This window comes from Orbicella faveolata, unplaced genomic scaffold, assembly GCF_042242905.1.
Source record: "Orbicella faveolata isolate gen_17 unplaced genomic scaffold, um_ofav_v1 contig_15, whole genome shotgun sequence".
NCBI classification, from domain to species: Eukaryota; Metazoa; Cnidaria; class Anthozoa; order Scleractinia; family Merulinidae; genus Orbicella; species Orbicella faveolata.
This window is the reverse complement of record NW_028301542.1, coordinates 7,544,587-7,560,183: the sequence shown is the minus strand read 5'-3', so window position 1 is coordinate 7,560,183 and position 15,597 is coordinate 7,544,587. Positions and strand designations below refer to the sequence as shown.

General features: G+C 47.3%; 3 protein-coding genes across 3 annotated transcripts in view; all 3 read right to left on the bottom strand.

The window, feature by feature from the left end:
- The window catches only part of LOC149113336 (uncharacterized), a 95,125-nt gene that overhangs the window by 55,979 nt on the left and 23,549 nt on the right, over positions 1 to 15,597 (bottom strand). The window lies entirely within an intron of this gene.
- Positions 10,511 to 13,751, bottom strand: LOC149113341 (uncharacterized). The gene has a single exon (XM_089288259.1). It carries the CDS (start codon positions 13,465 to 13,467, stop codon positions 13,171 to 13,173), a length of 297 nt encoding a protein of 98 aa, XP_089144385.1. The 5' UTR covers positions 13,468 to 13,751; the 3' UTR covers positions 10,511 to 13,170.
- Positions 14,397 to 15,464, bottom strand: LOC149113340 (uncharacterized). The gene has a single exon (XM_089288253.1). The coding sequence runs from the start codon at positions 14,900 to 14,902 to the stop codon at positions 14,417 to 14,419; it is 486 nt and encodes a 161-aa protein (XP_089144379.1). The 5' UTR covers positions 14,903 to 15,464; the 3' UTR covers positions 14,397 to 14,416.

The window sequence follows — 15,597 nt, the reverse complement described above, 5'->3', positions numbered from 1 at the left end:
CACCCGGCACCACACGAGCCACCACAAACACTTCTTCGGTCCAACCCGGTAAATACCCTTTCTTGAACAGGCGATATTTCTTATTCAATCGCACCCGATCCCCCACTTTCAACTCGGGCGGTACGCGTTTGGCTTGCAGTCGATCCGCGTACAGCGTCTTCCACACCTGCTCTTCGTTCCCCAGGTCGACTTTCTCGGGCGCCATCTTCATACTGCGGTGGTAGGAACGGTTGTATCCCAACACCAAATCCTTCAAGACGGGTAAATAACTGAACGTGTTCTTGATCGTAAAATATCGGTACATGCGTTTCTTCAACGTGCGATTGAATCGTTCGATCACACTGGCTTTGGTATCGCCGCTGGTGGAAAAATGACGAATGTCTTTTCGCTTCATCAAGGCTTGAAAGGTCCTGTTGTAAAATTCTTTCCCGTCGTCGGTTTGCAACTTGCGAGGGATCCTACCACCACTGCGTTTCAAAATTTTCTCGAAGGCCGCCGTCACGTCCTTGCCAGTCTTGGACTTGACCGGTTCCACCCAAGCGTACTTGGATAACACGTCCAACACCGTCAACAGGTACTTGTACCCTCGATTCGATTTGGCAATGTTCCCCACTTCGATGAGATCTGCCACCCATTGTTCGTCCATACCGTAGACCATGACCGGTACCGTACGAAAACGACGACGGGTGGGTTTGTGAAGCGTGTAGCCCAAACTGGCTTCCAACCGCTGGCGTACCGGTCCAATGGGTAAGCCTCGGGCTTTGGCGAAACGCGTCACGCCACCCAGACTTCCCGGGACGCTGGGATCCTCGTAGGTCCGCACCAAATTGGCATACCGATCCACCTTCTTCTTTTTCTTACTCATAATGTCGACAATCGGCACAGCGCTTGTCTAATCAGCTCGGGGTGTTCTCGTCTTATGATGGAGTACCAGACGATTGACATGGGTTGTCGTTTCAACCACAATATGAAGACCACGAAACGCCAGACGTTCTCTTCGACATGCGTCTCCAAAAACACCTGTTCGGGGTCAAACGCCATCAACGAGGGAATGGGATCGTTCCTTTCATACTGGGCATATAAAAGCTCGCAGCGCTCGCACAGGCTATACCACGCACTAGCCATACTGACAAAAAATGATTTTTTTATTTTCACATCCCTGTGTTTTATACAAAAAAGGACTAAACCAGGATTCGAACCTGGGACCTTTGGGTTATGAGCCCAACGCGCTGACCACTACACCTTTAGTCATCCTCGTTCATCAAACAGTGATTCAAACTATTTACAAGGTCTCTCTCCGTCATCAGTTCCACCAGCAAGTCCTCCATCTTTTCAGTCAGTTCTCTGAAATACGCGGGAGTCCCCAATGAAATCGGGCGGTTCAGTTTGTCGCTCAGTCTCACAGAGATATCTCGGGCATAAGTCAGGGGCTCCACCATCTTCTTGATCTTCTGTCTCATCATGAAAGTTAAACAAGACGTAGCCATCAGACAGAATCGGTTCTTCATTCGTACCGGTGGAACGATAGCTGGCACAAAACGGATGACATCCAATTCCTTGATGTAGACCATGGAGTACCAATCGATGGTGAATAGAAAGGTTCGACGCCCTTGAGATTTCAGTAAAGGGAGAATCTGCCATCCCCATTCAGGACGTCGACGGAGGAGTTCAGGAATGGTCCACTCGTGCTCGGGTTTGCCGTAAAACAAAATGTCAAACACCAACATATCATGGACCTCTTCGTCTTCATCGAAGCAACCCAAAGGCGACACCTGAAAGCCGCACACCGACTCGATCAATTCAACGATCTCGTTGCTGTCACTGTACAACACGGTCAACATCTCGAATCAAATGAGAAAAGAACTGGAACGCAATGTTTTATAGTAAAAAAAACGCCATACGCTCATTGGTCGATAGCGCAACACACCACTCAAAGTAAAAGTACTGAATCACGAGGTAAACCAATGTTCATTGTCCATGACTCTCATGAAGGTGTCAAGGGTCGCTTTCTCGTCGCCAGTCGTTTTCCACTCTTTCCACCCTGTTCACAAACCATCCACCAGCTTAGGCAACTTGACGCGACTTCCCGCGGCATCCATCTTATCTGCCACTTTCAAAATACCACCAGACAAAACGCCTCGGTACTTATCCATCTTGGTCCCTATTTCAACGGCTTCCTCCAACATGATGGTATCAATGGTCTTTTTGATCAACAAAAGTAAAGCATCAGGTTCTTCTTTCTTCTCTTCTGTCTTCTCTTCCACCTCCATATTCACAACAGGGATTTGCTGCTTGGTAGGTGGCTTCGTTTTCCTCCTTCTCTTCAAGGTGGTCTTGTCTTCAACCAGGGGAGTCTCTTCGCTGCAATCCATCGTGTCAAGTGAACTCCCAACAGCCAAGCGCGTTTTTTATACATCCAGACCTGTCAATCAAGTAAAATTACTTTCGTGATGGAAACGTACTGCGCACGTGATGGGGAAAGACCACGTCATGGGAAAGTACTGGCTCTTGATTGGTCGAGGTAGAACCCTATAAATACGAGGACAGCCTTTGATCTCCAATCAGTCGCGATTAGTCATCGGAAAGCAAATGGAGCCACCGCCAACCAGTCAAGAGGAATCCCCCACGCGCTATAGGTTACCAGACCAGGAGGAGGGTAAAGGTTTGGTAGATTATAGTCTCAATCCTCATTCACCCGCCAACTATCCCCTTAGTACCAAGAAGAGAAAGAAAACGGACAAAAAGAAGAACAAGAAACTCAAACAGGAACCAGGTAAACGAGTTCATTTCCATGCTAAAGTCACGGTCAAACTCATTCAGGATAAAACTCACTACTCCATGCAAGAACTAGCATTAACCTGTGAAGACGATTATCCCTTAAGAAACAGTGACTTCGCTTTAAAACGACAACAACAAAAACTCATCCTCAAACTTCAACACCAACGACGCATCCCCTCCCTTACAAAGAGTTGAGCGACAAAGAGAAACGAACCGTACACTTTGTGATAAAGAAGATCCACGGATTGAGCTATCAACCCCTCAAGGCTGAATACTACCACAAACCCGAAGAACTCAAAGACCTGATCCTGACCCTCTACTCCAGGTACAAACAAGGGCAGAGAACCGTGGTGGGGTACAAGGGAGGACACGTGGAAAAACAATTGTTAAAGACACTGAACATTCCTTCGATCGATCTGGAAACATTGGGTTGTCCCAAATACGACAAACTCAGACACATCATTTCAAACGAACGTTTATTACCTAACTGTGGTTTTCATCAAGACGAGAGCATCCATCATTGTCCAGTCACAGAATGTCACGCTTTCTGGTTTTGGTTGACAAACATTGTTCAATAAAAAGTTTTTTTTTACATGTCCGACAGTCGCACTTCCATTTTTTCTTTGGCTCTCTGTCTCTCCACACTATTCCCATACTCTTCATCAATCTTGATCAATTCCCCTCGACACTTCTGCAATCTCAGGATCACCCTCAATATCAACCTTGACTTTCTCTTCAACAACTCCTGCGCGTCCTGACTCCTAGCGCGTCGCCTCTTGGATTGCACGCGTTCCCACTCATCACTCAGCTGTTCCAACGTCATGTCTACCTCCGCCACAATCGTCAGGAAACCTCGCGTAATCGGCATTTTGAAACAAAACCAAGCATCGCGCGCCCTCCTCTTTTAATCCACACCTCCACCAATCAACTCCCCTCTTTCTCATGACGTCACCAGAGGGGGGATACCCCCATCCCCCTCTACCGGGCACATAAAAAAATCACATGACCCGCTCCTATTTAAAAAGAAGCGAGCCAGAGCACATGCTGTAATTATCATGGCTTCCCGACAAAGTCTACGATTACAAGGTATGGGACCCGAACTCTCTCCGTTCAAAGATGCCTGCTTCATCTGTTTATTGGAATTAGATATCCAATCCGTCACACGTTGTCGCGTCATGCCCTGTTGCGGAAAATTTCTACACAAACGCTGCTTCAAAAAGGCCAACGAACGAAGCTTCCAATGCGGTCATTGTCGACGTCCCTGCCCCGAGGATAGTAACGACACCGTCAGCGTAGATGATGACGATGATCTCCGAGCCAACGAACAGTTGAATGTCAGTCCCGAAAATCACCCGATTTGGGTGCCACCTCACGAACTCGTAGGTCTCACGCCCTTGGAACGCGCCCGAAACGCCATCGCTGATACACGAGCCAGCGCCACGGCTCACACCCTTCATCAAGAAGGGACCAGCTCCTGGGACACTCTACCTTTTCCCATTGATCCTCTTGTGTGGTACATCTTCTGGGTCCAACTGGATTGGTTCATCTCCACTTCGCCCGATGGTAGAAACCCCATGTTCATTCACGCCTCCGTCAACACCCCCAACGAACCCACCCCAGAAGTCAGAAAAACATTTTACCAATTGGTCAACAAACTCATTCCCGGCGCCGTGTATCCCTGCCTGCAAGAAGTCGTGCACCGAGAACATTTCACTCACATTGCCGACTACGAACGGGAAGGACGAAGGTATGCTTTTGACAGAAACGAAGTAACCGTCACGAACATTCGTATGACACGATTTTGGTCACCCGAATACTACCCAGACGCACCCTACACCAGCGGATTAACCTGGACACAATCTGGATTGTAAAAATAAAATTTGAAAACTGATCACGTGGTCTGTCGTCACTTCCGGTCCCCAGACCCTCACGGCCTCGCGTCCAACCCCGCGCGGCCACCTTTTACCGAGCTCGCCCTAGTCTTTCCTAATGCGAACTAATGCAACCGCTGACCTGAGCCGAAAATCCTGCACGCTGATTGGTCTAGACGCGTCACGTGTCTAAAATAACGCGCTCTGATTGGCTAGGTCTCAAACCGCCCCCCTATACTACTCAGTTCAGGTTTGAACTCGTCGCAGGTAGCACTAGTATAATTCACCGCGTCATATCCAGCAATGCCTGAATCATCTAGCTCTTTAATTAGCTTGAAACCATTTTGCAGACCATCGAGCATAAAATCTTTGTCGAAATGAAAAGAAAGTTCTCTTTGCCAAGCGTGGAAATTCAAGGGACATTCCTCAGGCGGGTTGAAAATTGAAGTATCGAAGGAGGCCGCATGCAGGGAACAATCAGAGCGAAACGTTCATTACTTGTTGTTATTGGGATTAGCCCCAGTGGGAGCCCCAGTGCAGGCTTTGCCTTTGTGAGAGGACTGTGAACAATGAATGCAAACATGCTTATACCTGCACGACTTAGGGTTGGGGCAACCACCAGGACTAAAGTTCCAGCGAAAGCAAAATTCGTCGGTACCAGATGAACACCGTTCTGCAGCGCGAGTCGTACTAGCGGGAGGCTTAAGTGCGTCAGCAGCGTCGAAGTTTTGCGCACTCAAATATTCCACATTTGAGCCCCAGGAAAACTTCTCGCGCAGTTTTGTAGCACGATAATCTTAGTCAAAAGCAAGAATAGCCCGAGTCTGAAAACGGGTGACTTTCACGGCAAGAAATATCAGATACCCCAGATATTGCTGAGACTCACTCCCGGGGGGGGGGGTGGGCACTGCCATATATGGGCAATATAGGTATGTGCTGCTGTGAAGGGTATGGTTTTCAAGCAGTTTACTCTAGGATAACGTATATAAATCAGAGCGTTTGGGTCTAGAATAGGGTATCATTTTTCACAAAAACTGACTGGTTGGTTGAAGGTTTTATCTAGGGTAAGGAAACCAGAAATTGCCACTCAAAAATATAAAAAAATTAAATCGGCAAGTTTAAATTGACGCAAATCAGCCTTAACAGTGTCAATAGATGGGGGGATTCGGGGAGTTTACTCTAGTATAGGTCAGCAAAATTCAGCTGAACTAGCTCTGGTATAGGCTAAGGGTTCCAGGGTCACAGCGGCACCTCCCCACCCAGAAATTCCCAAAGCACCTCCCCCGGGGCCTAACTGGGACTTGACGAAAGCAACGTTTCTAAGATCTTAATGTTAGCCAACATAAACTGGGGGAATGTGAGTTGTAAAGGCTTCAATTGCTTCCCGTCCGAGCCATATAAAAGTTCACAAGGAAGCAACTGCTCCTCCGGCTGCAGCTTCCTCGGAGGCAGACGAAGCGACCTTAGTGACTTCGGCCTCGTGCGCAACTTTATCGGCACCCGCGCCAAAAACGGCCTCAATAGTCGCGAGTTGCTGTGCCATGTTAAGAGCAAATGCACAGAAAAATGGAGCAAAATGCAAAAATTGCGGCCACGGTCAAAAATGAAACCAGTCTTAATTTTCAATTTGTAATAAGGTATTAACGAGTGTTCAAAGGTTTCGGGGTTTCTTTCTCAAAATACGGGCGGATTTTCGAATTATTTGAGAAAATCGATTTTCGCACTCTCGCTGGCGAATAATGGCAGAATAATTAGCATAAATTGGCATTCGCGTAAATGTCTTTGCGTAAGTAGTAAAGACTATATCTTGGGGAAGAAAGAAACTAATTTGACAGGAGAAGTATCTGAAACTTTGTTTATGCCTACGTTTTGGTTCTAGATGATATTTCGTGGCGTCCCACAGGGATCAGTCCTTGGCCCTTTTTTATACCTACTATATACCTCTCCTCTTGCTGACATTGTTAAGCGTTACAACTTAGAGTATCATTTCTATGCTGACGACACCCAGCTCTATGTGGCATTTAAAACTGACTGTCTTGATAAAATGGTAGAGTGTAAAACTACTATCGAGCAATGTGTCCGTGATATAGACAACTGGATGGTCATCAACAAGCTCAAACTAAATCAAGACAAGACTGAAGTTGTTCTTATCAGCTCAAGATATCGTCCCAGTCCTTCTTTAGCGTCTCTTCAAATTGGCAACGTGACAGTTGTACCATCATCCTCAGCTCGTAATCTTGGAGTTATTTTTGATAAGTGTTTTAACTTTGAGGAACACATAAAATCAATTTGCAAGTCTTCTCATTATCACATAAGAAATATCGCCAAAATCAGAAAGTACATTGACGAGGAGAGTGCTAAAATTGTTGTTCATGCCTTTGTTACTGCGAAATTAGATAGCTGCAATTCACTGCTATATGGTCTTCCAAAACATCTAATCTCAAGATTACAATCTATTCAAAATACAGCAGCTCGAGTTGTTACACGTACTAGGAAATTTGATCATATCACCCCTGTCCTAAAACAGCTCCACTGGTTACCTGTTTGCTACCGTATAATTTTTAAAATTCTCCTACTGGTCTACAAAGCTCTCAATGGAACAGCGCTTTACTACATCAGTGAATTACTTAGGTACAACACCTCTCAACGGAAATTAACATCGTCCTCTCAACACCTTCTGGCGACCCCGAAAGCTAGACTGAAAACATATGGAGAGAGAGCATTTGCTGTGGCGGCACCGAGACTATGGAACTCGATCCCACTTGAACTAAGATCCAGTAGTTCGATTGACATTTTTAAACGGCATTTAAAAACATATCTTTTTAAACAAGCTTTTTAACTATTTTAATTTTTAGATGATCTTTTTTTATTTTTTTCCCCTCCCCTTTTTTAGCTTTTTAAATATTTTTTTTGTGTAATGTAAAACGCCATGGACAAATAGTGGATTGGCGCTATATAAATATTTTATTATTATTATTATTATTATTGTTCTTGCTACGAGAAAACATATTCTTTGATAAGGTTTCACCACAGTCCTAGCAAATCGAGTTTCACTTCATAATTACAAACCAACTATTCGAGTAGTATATAGGGTATTAGTCAAATACCGTTTTGAAGCCTATTCAATTTTTTTCCTGTTTTAAGCCTCCCAGCGTTAACAACCATCGCAAGCTCGGTTGTTAACGCTGGGAGGCTTAAAACAGGAAAAAAATTGAATATGCTTCAAAACAGTATTTGACTAATACCCTATATACTACTACGGGGAAGGGGGGAAGGGGAGGGATTCCTATTAGATAGAAACGACCCCGCTGTTATACCGCTCGAACAGCGGCAATGGTTCGAGGAACAAACAAGCGTGCGTGGTTGATGCGGAGCCGGAAAGAAAACTGCGGAAAGAGCTGTGTCGGCGTTTACTGCAGGCAGCACAACTACCAACTCAAGAAAGGAATGAAAATTCCCGCGCGTGTGGCAGCTGTGGAGTTGGGGTTTTGTGTGATTACCGTCTTTGCATTTCTTGCGGGGAGAGCGCACTAAAACACCGGCTAATCCGCAGACACAAAAAAGCAAAGAAAACTTTTGAACTTGTTTTGCTTGAGCTCAAGTCAATGAAATGAGCACTTTAAGTTATATCGTTGACGTCATGTCTGATGTTGCCCAAAAACTTGAAGAAATTCTGAAAGAAGAGTTTGCAAAATTTGATCCAGCAACGTTGCAGTATTTACAGCAATTACTTTCAGAAAACGAGCCAGCTGTTAGAAAGATTGTTCAGAACGTGCTGGATGAACCTATTTCCCAAGAAACGGAGATGCGTTTGCAAAAACCTTTACTTCCAAAACCTTACCAACCAAGACCCCCTCCCCGGAAAAGAAAGGTGAGAAAAAAGCAAGAGCTTCTGAGGGAGTACGACCCTTATCCTGCACAGAACATCCGAACAGTGACAGACTACCAGAATGAGATTCTGGGCCTGTTCGATGATGCAAGACATGAGGGGGAAGAGAGTAAAGGATGGCGTTATATTCGATGGCGCTTCATCAGAGGTCTGGAAAAAGACCTAACAACAAACTTAATGGAAAAAATTCGAGAAAATGTTGACACATCGTTTTACCTGAGGCATGTTTTCTTGCATCAGTTGCGCAACATTGAAGATGGAACGGTGATTCTGTGCTACACAAACCACGGCTCACGTTGGATAAACAGACTGGCAGAGGCAGAAGAATGGCTGAGTGAAGAAGAGACGAAACGCCTGGACCATGACAAAATCGTGAGACCATCAACAAAGTGGGAGTTTGTAAGCTTTTTTAATGTTGACCTGAAGGTTGTGATTGACCGTCACCCGTTGTTGGGCGCAAGCTCTTTGCCGGACTGGCTGCGCAACCTTGCCCATGGCGGGTCGATGGTGGCTTTGGACACGTATAAAGACAACTTGTGTCTTTGGCGTTGTATCGCTGTGCACCGAGGAGCGCGTGTCGATCGAAGCACAAAAGCAGCCCGCGGTCTAGCCAAGAGTTTCTTCAAACTCAAGACCATGCCGACCGACTGCCCAAAAACGTCTCTGGATGAATTAGACAAGGTTGAAAGGTATCTGAATCAAGATACAGCTTTTTCGGACTGGCTCGGCATCCGGGTGTATGAGCCCGAGAGGGGGGAAGAAGTGGTATGGCACCTTAGACGAAACCCATCAGCTAGTTTGAAGAACATTCTGACAATCGGTATCTACGAAGGGCACGCGTTCGTCATCAAAGATATTGCGAGGTTGGCCAAAAATTATGCATGCACGCATTGCAGAGCGAGATTCACACAAGTTTGCAGTCTCCAACCTCATTTCCAAACCTGCAGTGAAGGAAAAACGGTAATCGATTGCCCGGGGGAAAGGGTCGAAGCCCCGCAGACAGCTTTCGAGAAAGCTTTCTATCCAAAACACAACGCTTCCAAAGAATCGCTTTGGTGGCTTGATCGAGAAGCCAAGCGGCGGAAAATCCACATTCACCACGCAATGTGCGGGCATGGCGGCGAGCGTTGGGTTGAGCGCACGCCTGTCGACGGGTACAACCACGCAACGAAGACTGTATTTCAATACCACGGCTGCCACTGGCACGCGTGTCGAAAATGTTACCCGCAAGATCGCGACAAAATCATTGACCGCAGCAACCAAACGCGCGAAGATAGGTACCAAGCCACAATGAAACGCACAAGATTCCTGCAAGAGGCTGGCTACCAAGTTATCGAGGCATGGGCGTGCGAAGTTGGGAAAATCGTCGCTGATCCACCGCGGGCCGAAACAAAAAGCTACCCGCGCGCGATCTTGTATGATTTCGAGGCGTATGGCGATAATAATCATTGGAAGGAGCCGACGCCCGCGCTCACAATAGAAAACGCGCACGTGCCAATTTCGGCGAGCGTTGGCGACACCCTTGAAAGAGAGCCCACCCACATCTGTGAAAGAGACCCCGCGGAGTTGGTCCGCAAGTTTATGGAAGAGCTGGGGAGACGCGGAAAAAACATCCGGGCCCAGGTGCGAGCGGAGTTTGTGCCAGAAGACGTGTACCTGCTTCCAAAAGCGCAGCGACAAAAAATCGAGGAATAGTCCAACCAGGTTCCTGTCGTCGGGTTCAACTCAGGCAGTTACGATCTGAATCTGATCAAAAACCACTTCGCTGGCCGCCTTGCTGAAAAATCGCCCAAAGTCAGAGTGGCAAAAAACGGGAACAAAACCATGTTCTTGCTCACTTGGGGATTCCGTTTCCTTCAACGGCGAATACGTTCTCACGTGGGATGAATGGGAGGGGTGTCAGCGATTGTTCAAAGAAAAGGGCATGCGCACCTTCTCAGACTGGCTGCGTTACTACAACAATCTCCATGTGGCTCCCGACCTTGAGGCTCTGGAAAAGATGAGAAACTTCTACACCGAGAAGGGAATCGACATTCTGAAAGACGCTGTCAGCATCCCAGGCGTGAGTTTGCATTACTTGCTCCGGGGAGGGGTTGATCGTGGCGCAGAGCTTTACAGCCCGGGCAAAGACGCGTATGAGATGCTGAAAGAAGCTGTTGTCGGGGACCCGAGCCTTGTTTTCACAAGGTACAGCGAAGTTGATGTCACAGAGATAAGGTCTCATCGAATATCAGAACCACGTCTTTGCAAAAATATCCTTGGTTATGACGCCTACGCCCTCTATCTTTCGACCATGCTCAATGAAAAGTCTTACGGGAAGGAAAGGGTCGTGCACTACAGCGGCGAGTTCCAAGCGGAGGCGGCTCCTGTACTGACGCACAGGATCAAAGAAAGTAGCTGGTTTGGATTTGCCGAAGTCGATATAGAGATTCCGGAGCGCTTGCGTCCAAAGTTTGAGGAGATGTGTCCTTTCTTTTACAACAAAAAGGTACCTATCGAGGCTGTACCGAAACAAAGGCGCGATTACTTAACCAGAACCGGCAGAAAGCACGGAGACGGAAAAAAAGTTGTGGGGGCGCTGTCTGCAGAAGGGTTGTTGGTGTAGGCCTCTCTGCTGCTGTGGTACGTGAACCACGGGGTGGTAGTCACAAAGGTTTACAGAACAATCGACTACCAACCGGCCAAGATCTTCCCCTGGTTCGTGCAGCAGGTGACGGAGGCGCGCCGGACAGGAGACGTGGATAAAGGCAAGGCGCTGCTCGCTGAAGTGTTCAAACTGCTGGGGAACAGCGCGTACGGGAAGCTCATTGAAGCTTTGGAGCGGCAAACAAACGTGATTTACACCAAAGACGAGAAGGTAGTCGACAGAGCCTTGCGAAGCGCGTATTACTCTGATCTTAACGAGATCGGGCAGGCGTATGAGTTGGAAAGTCGGAAGTCTCGGATCACAATCAGACGGCCGTTTCGAGTTGGAATCGCTGTCTATCAGCTGGCAAAACTGCGGATGCTGGAGTTCTATTACGAATTTCTTGACAGGTATTTCGACAAAAGAGATTTTGAGCTGATCCAGATGGACACGGACAGTAACTACATGGCTATCTCTGCAAAGCGTCTCGAGGACATTGTTCGGCCGGATCTGAAGCCAGAATTTGAGGCGCAAAAAAAACTGTTGGCTGGCTTGGGATAAGTGGAGCGGCCGCACCCCAGGTCTCTTCAAGCTTGAGTGCGAGGGCAGCCGGATGATCGCGCTCTGCTGGAAGTGTTATTACGTCGACGAAGCAGAGGGTGAAAAAAAAAGAAGTTTAGCACGAAGGCGGTGACGAAGAAGCAAAACGAGATCACGTGGCAGCGTTTTAAGGCGGCGCTGGAAGGACGCAAAGACATGGCAACCAACAGAGGTTTCAGGATGCGGGACGGGCAAATGGTTACATACGAGCAGAAGAAGCTGGGGCTGAGCGGTTATTACGACAAGCGGTGGGTGCTGCCCGATGGGATACACACCGAACCGATCGAATTTCACATTTAGTTCACGTCAGCCGGAGGAAGAGTAGTGTTTGGAGGGACAACCAGCAGTTCTTCACGGACGAAGCCGCGCATGGGACCGTCGTGCAAATAGTAGAGAACGGGTTGATTCGGTTTGGTAAAAGATCTTTCAATGCTGAAAACTTTCAAAGACCAGATTGGATCCGTGGCTCTTTTTACACCGCCTTCAAGCTCTCGGGGCTGAGAAAACGAACTTGGACAAGGGAGGAGAGTATTTTTTCCCTTTTTCCAACAGGCCTTGAATAAGATGTCGATGGCCTTGCATAAACAGCTTTTTCTTTGATGGCAACGGCAGGTTTCTTGCCGATAAGGCTTGTTACCTCGTTGTTCAAAGCCGAAACAACTTCTGGAAGTCTTTTGACCCAGGCAGTGGACCGGTGGCCCTCAGGAAGTCGCATTTCTACGGCGTACTGATGCCCGAACAAGCGCTCAGCCAGGGTGCGGTTGAAACGTTCAACAATGGCCTGGTCGCGGTGAATGTCAACGCGCCCGCGCCGGATATATGTTTGTTCTTTTCCATCTTTTTTGTGACGGCGCCCATGAATTCGCGCTCGGGGTCAACCTGCAGCATTTCAGGCCATTTCAGAGGCGCGCGCTTGTAAATCTTCTGAAAGGCCTGGGCGACCTCATCAGAATTTTTCGAAGTCAAGGGTTCGGCCTCTTTGTAGCGGCTGGCCACGTCGACAACGGTCAGCGCGTATTTGAAAACTTTGCGCCCGAGGGGCAGTTTGTCGTGTGGCAGAAAAAGAAGGTCCGCCTGGTGGACCGCGTTGGGTGTGGGAACGTCGAATTTCGGCCGAGGAATTCGCCTCAGCGCGGGAAGGAATATCTGCCAGAGCGCCTTGGCGGCCTCGGCTAATTTTTTGATCGCGGCGATACCTTTCCAGTGGCCCCCCCGGGCCGTAGTATATCTTTGCGAGTTTGTCGTCCATCGCTTTACTATAAGAAGGAGTTTAAAGTTTAAAGGAACCGGAAGGCTGCGTAGCCCAGAGCGAGCGCCCCGGCGCCCACGAACATGAGTTCACCATTTTTCTGCTGCTCGCTTGGCTGATAGAAATCTGAGAACTTGGGCTCTTTGGGGGGTATCATTCATTCGTCAGGATGCGCCTGGTTGTAGAGTGTGAAGGCATAGTCAGTGTTGGTGAAGTTCTGCTTGGCCTCCGCCTTTATTTGCGCGTTGGTCGCAATCCAGTCGAGAAGATGGGTGCGGTCGCGCGTGTATTTGGCGTAAGCCGTTTGATAGGCCTCGAGAGCTTTGTCATGGCGCTTTTTTTCTTCAAGTGCAGCTTTGTCGCCCCCGCCAAGCGCCCTCGTCAGATAATTGCCTGCGATAAAAGCCGTGGCATTCAACACAGCCCCACCAACCATAATCGCGATGCTTGCCATGGTGTTATATAGCAAAGTCTTTTTTTTAAATAATTAATTTTAAACTCTGGTGGGGATGATTTTTTTGTCCTCGAGGTACTCTTTGAGCGCAATGCTGCCCGCCTTCACGGCGGTGAACTTTACGTAATTCTTAGCACTGTCGCTGGGATCAGAAGTAAATTTCTCTTTTGTAACCTTTTTTGCGGCCCAGCCTATGCCAGCTACCAAGCCAGTGAGAGTAGCGGCGTCAATGACGGTCTTAACAAGCTTGTTGTCGTCTGACATAGTAACCTTTGATATTAAGAAAAAAATTAACAAAAGTTTAAACAAAATTAATTTATGTCGAACTGTTTTTAATAAATTCTCTTAAGACTTGGGCAAGGTTTTTTATGTTGGCTTGCCCAACTCTTTCTACATCTTCTGGATCTTCCGCGTCTTCTGCGTTTTATGCGTCTAATTCTCGAGAAAGAATGTGAAAAAGGTCTCCTACAATTTTTGCGGCTTTTACGTTTTCTACGGTTTGGGGGATATTGTAGTTTTCCTGAAAACTGCGAAAATTCCTATACATAATTTCAAAAGTTTCTTCATTCATGTTTGGGAAAGTTTCACCAAAGACAACTTGAAAACCTTTTTTGGCATTTTCTATATACTTATCGGAACGCACTTTTCCAAGAGAGAAAAAAGCAACATCCAAGGCATTGACAGGAACTTCGTGGGCCATGGTTGGTTATAACAAGGAAAGAACAAAAGTTTAAAAGGAAATTAATTTATATCTTCTTCTTCTTCTTCTTCCACGTTTTCTGCGGCCTTGTCGTCATGCAATGTTGCACTCAAAACATCGCGGACTGTATAAAAAACCTTTACGTTGAAGTCGCACCATACCAGCGCGATGCCAAAAATGGCGGAGAAAGAGATAAGAATTTGGGGAACGTCAACTTTCTTCATGTCAATATATTACACGCGGAAATGTTTAATCCATTTGTCTTAAAACTTTTCGACGTGTCGCGCGAGCAGGTTCTGGCTCAATACGCGCGGGCTCAGGCGTTTTTTTGCCGAATACGGCCTGAAGCTCTTCACGTTTGTAATAAATCCCGACCAGTGAAACGACTAAGCTGCCAACAGCAAGCCATTGGTTCGTGCTGAGGCTGCTTTTTTTTTCTCCCCTGCACTTTGGGCTTTCGCCTTCTGTAGTCGTGGCTGGCTCGGGGGCCGCTCTGGTGGCTTTCGCCTTGTTTTTCGCGATATAAGCCTCAGCGGCTTTTTTCTGTTGTTCCTGGGCCAGCCGCGTTCTTTCAGCAACCAATTTGCCAGCATCCACACGCTTGGGATTTTTTACGCGCGTAGTTGCAGTTGGAGTTGTCGCTTGCTGTGTGATATCGACGGCAGGTGCAGTCTGGGTCTCGCCCTGAGAATGCGCCGTGACGGCAGGTGCGCTCTCGGATTGCTCTGTAGACATTCTGAAGCAAATATAATAATGCTTAGAAAAAATCACTCAGTATTTGTCTGCAATCCCTCAGCAGTTGTTGAGGATTGCTGCGGAATTTCGTCCAATTTTGCTTCGTCCTTTCTCTCCAAATGCGAGTTAAAATCAATATGTTTTGTGGTGATCAGCGCCGCGTTGGCCGCAGCAAGAAACCGGCCGCACTTCAAAGCAAGGTTGCCGGCCAGATTGGAGAGCTCTTTGTTTAAGATGTAGTCGTTTCTGAGTTCTTTTTGATAAGCGTCGATGTCTTTGATTTTGACGGACATTCCGACCGCTTTGGTTGCAAAAAAATGAACCTGTCGATCAAACTTTCTGTTTTCTTTGAGCCTACGTACGTCTCGTAGCGTTTGGTGTATTTCTCGACATCTTTATCACTCAGGCGCTTCACCCGCTCGTGGGTTAACTGCACTCCGATGGCCTCTTTGGCTTTTCCTGTAGATACCACCACGGCCAGCTGCTCACGAAGAGCAGGAATGTCAGGTCTAGGGGCGGTTGACACTATACCACCAGCTGGCCCCCTCGACAGCTCGGCTTCCAGCTCGGCTTCCACTAGTTTTAAAACATCTTCTGTCACGACGTTCTCTTCTCCAGCACTTGTGCAACAATATATACAGCTTTCATTTTTTTATTCAAAATAACTTTACCCCGTAGGGGTGGCGAAGCGAGAA

Excerpts from the sequence above, each read along its gene's own strand:
- LOC149113341 (XM_089288259.1), bottom strand. The coding sequence starts at position 13,467 with ATGGCAAGCATCGCGATTATGGTTGGTGGGGCTGTGTTGAATGCCACG.
- LOC149113340 (XM_089288253.1), bottom strand. The coding sequence starts at position 14,902 with ATGTCTACAGAGCAATCCGAGAGCGCACCTGCCGTCACGGCGCATTCT.